Below are 4,182 nucleotides of genomic sequence, written 5' to 3'. Positions count from 1 at the left end.
CCTATAGTAATGATTTACATCGACATAATAAATACATACAACGCAATAAATACACCAAGACAAAGAACATATCAATATATCATTTAGAATAGAAATAAAAAATATATGAGGTAAAAATATACGTGGAAAAGATAACTAAATGAAGAGTGATACATCGATTAAAAATGATAAATTTAAGATTAAAAATGTTGAATTAAAAATTAGAAATTATAGGATATATCGACGGTAGTGAGACATATTAATGATTGATTTAAAATTCAGAGAAATAACGAAGATAAATTTGTTTTAAGAGTTTTAAAGAAATGTTTATAGTGGGTTATATCACCATATAAGATGTATTTCGACGGCCGTTTCCGGAGTCCATTTGTCTACAATGTAGGGATCCATTAATTTCACACTGACAATTTCTCCTTCTTCAGGAAATAAGGAAATAGATAGCAAGGTTTGAAGAAATATAATAGAAAGGAAAATATATTGTTCGTGGGCTACTGTATCAGGTGCCGACCACTTTTACCATGATTCACACTTATATATGTACAGAAATCTTTAGAGTAGGATAATGGAAGACGACAAACATAATGTAAACATATTCTCATTTCTCTTATATATCTTCAAACCTTGCTATCTATTTCTTTATTTCCTGATGAAGGGTACCTTGTCAATGTGAAATTAATAGATTCCTACATTGTAGACAAATAGCCCCTAGAAACGGCCGTCGAAATACATCTTCTATGGTGATATAACCCTCTATAAGCATTTCTTTAAAACTCTTAAAACAAATTTATCTTCGTTATTTCTCTGACTTTTAAATCCATCATTAATATTTCTCACTACCGTCGATATATCTTATAGTTTCTAATTCTTAATTCAACATTTTTAATCTCTTCATTTATTTATCCTTTCCACGTATATTTTTACCTCATATATTTCTTTTTTCTATTCTAAATAATATATTGATATGTTCTTTGTCTTGGTGTATTCATTGTGCTGTATGTATTTATTATGTTGATGTAAATCAATACTATAGGATGATTATCTAAATTTTGTCTCTTCTTAAACCAAGCTATATAATATCTAGCGTGTCGGTCTGTATGTATTTGTGTTTACTCGTCTCCACAATTAGAAAGTGAGTGTTGATTTGTTTACATCATCCCAAATTAGCAGTTGGGCAAAAGACACCGATAGAATAAGTGCTAGATTTTAAAACAAGACAGACGTAAGTACTGAGATTCATTTTCTCGACAGAAACTCTTTAAGACACTGCCACAAAATGACCGCACTCCAATGGCTGAAACAAATAAAAAGTAGAAGATAAAAAGTAACGGGAAGAAAATTTACTGAGAACTACTTACAGGCAATGGGCAGCAGTCAAGACCCATTTATCAGATAACAGACTCGCACCACAGAATGTTTCACTTCCTCTCATTTTAATTGTTAAGTAAGCCATGTGAGGAAACTCACACTGTCCAGCATCAGATCCACTAACAATGTGCTCATCTGAAATGGAAGAAAAGAAAAGCCTGTAATTTCTACAACTCAGAAAGTACACACTGAACAAGTAAATTTAAAAACAAAACGAGAGGCAGATGTAGACCGTATGCCCATCAGGAAACGAGACAGGCAGATGAATATGAAAGTTAACACTTTACATATCAACGAATACTCCACATTACGTAATTAGCAACTATAGAGAAATTACCTTATGTATTCAGATGCATACGTATCACTCAAGAAGGAAGATATCGACGTTGAAAGAGCTTCCTATTAATGGGAGATACAGAGAAGCTCCTGTTAAGGCATATGGAAGTGGAGAAGAGGATATAGGAAGGAAATTAAAGTTTGTACTTGATAGGTAGGAAATTGAACTCTTTACTAGATAATCTACAAACCATGTGTGACTAGTGGAAGTAACAAGGTTGCATATTGCTATAGATTGAACCATAAATCTAAGAGACAATCTTGGATAAACAGTAGAAAAGAAGCAGAGATTAGTATCAAGGAGTCAGAATTGAAGCAAGGCGTCGGATATTCTTAGCAAAGGGAGAGACAAAAAGAAAAAGGTTTGCACGTCACGTTTTGTGACATGAGGATCACAGGTATGAGATACACCAGATTGCAAGACCGGGTACAACAGACAATTGAGATACAATTTTTGAGTAGTGCATAGCAAATCATAAAGAGACGCCGAAAATAAAACTTTCTACTATAGGCACAAGGCCGGAAATTCTGGGGGGGGATGAGACTAGACAATTTCAGCGACTCCAGTGCGTAACTGGTACTTAAATTATCGACCCTGAAAGGATAAGTCGACGTCGGCGGCATTTGAACTCAGGACATGGAGACAGACTAAATACCGCCTAACATTTCGCCCGGTGTGCTAACGATTCTTTTCTAGACTAGGCACAAGGCCCGAAATATTTGGAGAGAGGGCCAGTCGATTAGCCCGACCGCAGTACGCAACTGGTACTTAATTTATCGACCCCTGAAAGGATGAAAGGCAAAGTCGGCCTCGGCGGAATTTGAACTCAGAATGTAAAGACAGACGAACTACCGCTAAGCATTTCGCCCGGCATGCTAATGCTCCTGCCAGCTCGCCGCCTTCAGACACGCTAGAAATAATGAGGCATAGAAGTGTTACTATGAGAAATCTTTGTATGTAGTGAATGCATGGGGAAATAAGAATCTATCCGAGTAGAAACAGCAGAGGCACCGGCCATTAAATTGATCTAGTGTGGTTGTAACTATAATTACATATATAAATGTATAGACCGCAGCTGATTCGTCGGTGGGATTTGCTGAGATGATTAAGATATTTGGCAAAGCGAGGCACATGCTAGCCAAGGAAATAGTCAAATAATGATACAGCAAGATGCCATACCCAATAATTTGTGTAGTTATATGGTAGTTAAGTACTGCAAAAGCAAACAAAATGCTCTAGAGAGAATCAAATACTCTAGAGGGAAACAGGCATTAAATTGTTTAACCAGGTTATGATAGTTGCAGAAAGCGTTATTGCACAACTGATTAAGAACAGGATTAGCCTGGATGAGATTCTGTTCGTTTCTAATAAAGCAACTGCAAGAACGGTACCCAGCTAGTAACAGACCCAGATATTTAGTATTCGTCCCTTCCTCTGCGATCTAATGGTCATTAAGCTGGTCCTTACAAACCCTTTTCAGAGACGGAATTACTAAACTCAGAATCAGAATAAACGTAGACGAGACGCTGCGACATTTATCTCTGCATATGGCACCGTAGTCAGGGCTGGTGAACCTTTCTGCAGACTACCTCTATAATGAACGCTAACAACCTAATAACGTCAACGTTAATAGGCTGGCGATTTAAATAAACATCTTGGTCAACAGAAGGAGATCTTCTCTGGTGCTCTACAGCAGTGAAAGACAGGAATAGTTTTAAAGAATATTAAAGATAATTTTCAAGTATAACTTACCGGGCGACGCGGTCGAGCAGCAAACAAAGATTGTCAGGAGGGCGGCTATGATTATTCGTTCCATTTTCACGGTTTATCGAGATATGACTTGTTACCATATTTATAGTTTTCTTATAGAAGTTGTTGAATAAAGAAAACAATGTAAATTGAAAAAAAAAAGTTTATTTTTTTATTCATGGTTTCTAAATCAATATTTTATTGTTAACAATTGTATAATTTTTTATATTTTCATTTAAGCAAAGAATTGAAAAGAAACTAAACATTCATTGATGCTTTGAAATATATATTACAGCTTTTTACACTGAGTCGTCAACATTTATATTTCACCAATAGTTTGCTCTATTTTAATATTGATTCCAAATTTTGGCACAAGGCCAGCAAGATAGAGAATAAGTCGATTACGTCGACTTCAGAACTCAACTGGTACTTATTTTATTCTTTTCTACTCTAGGCACAAGGCCCGAAATTTTTGAGGAGGGGACAATTGATTAAATCGACCTCAGTACTTAACTGGTACTCATTTTATTATCCCCAAAAGGATGAAAGGCAAAGTTGATGTCGGCAACATTTGAACTCAGAACATAAAGACGGACGAAATGCCGCAAAACATTTTGCCCAACGGTCTAACGACTCTGCCAGCGCCTCTCCTTAATTAAGCATATAACTATGAGAATAACATTTCATTCAAATTTCCATATCTAAATTTCAATAAAACATTTTATCCTTAAGTT

General features: G+C 35.6%; 1 protein-coding gene across 1 annotated transcript in view; it reads right to left on the bottom strand.

Annotated features, from left to right (window-relative positions):
• LOC106879125 (mast cell protease 1A) overlaps nt 1–3,535 on the bottom strand; it is a 6,331-nt gene extending 2,796 nt beyond the window's left edge. Inside the window, exons 1-2 of the mRNA XM_052965886.1 lie at nt 3,452–3,535; nt 1,353–1,497 (exon numbers count right to left, since the gene is read on the bottom strand). Of these exons, the coding sequence (XP_052821846.1) occupies nt 1,353–1,497; nt 3,452–3,515 (209 nt within the window). The 5' untranslated portion in view covers nt 3,516–3,535. The remainder of the gene's footprint in view (nt 1–1,352; nt 1,498–3,451) is intronic.
• Nucleotides 3,536–4,182: the final 647 nt, after the last annotated feature.

The sequence above is a fragment of the Octopus bimaculoides genome, chromosome 2 (assembly GCF_001194135.2).
Source record: "Octopus bimaculoides isolate UCB-OBI-ISO-001 chromosome 2, ASM119413v2, whole genome shotgun sequence".
NCBI lineage: Eukaryota > Metazoa > Mollusca > Cephalopoda > Octopoda > Octopodidae > Octopus > Octopus bimaculoides.
Note: the sequence above shows the minus strand (reverse complement) of the source record. Positions and strands in the feature narration are given on the sequence as shown.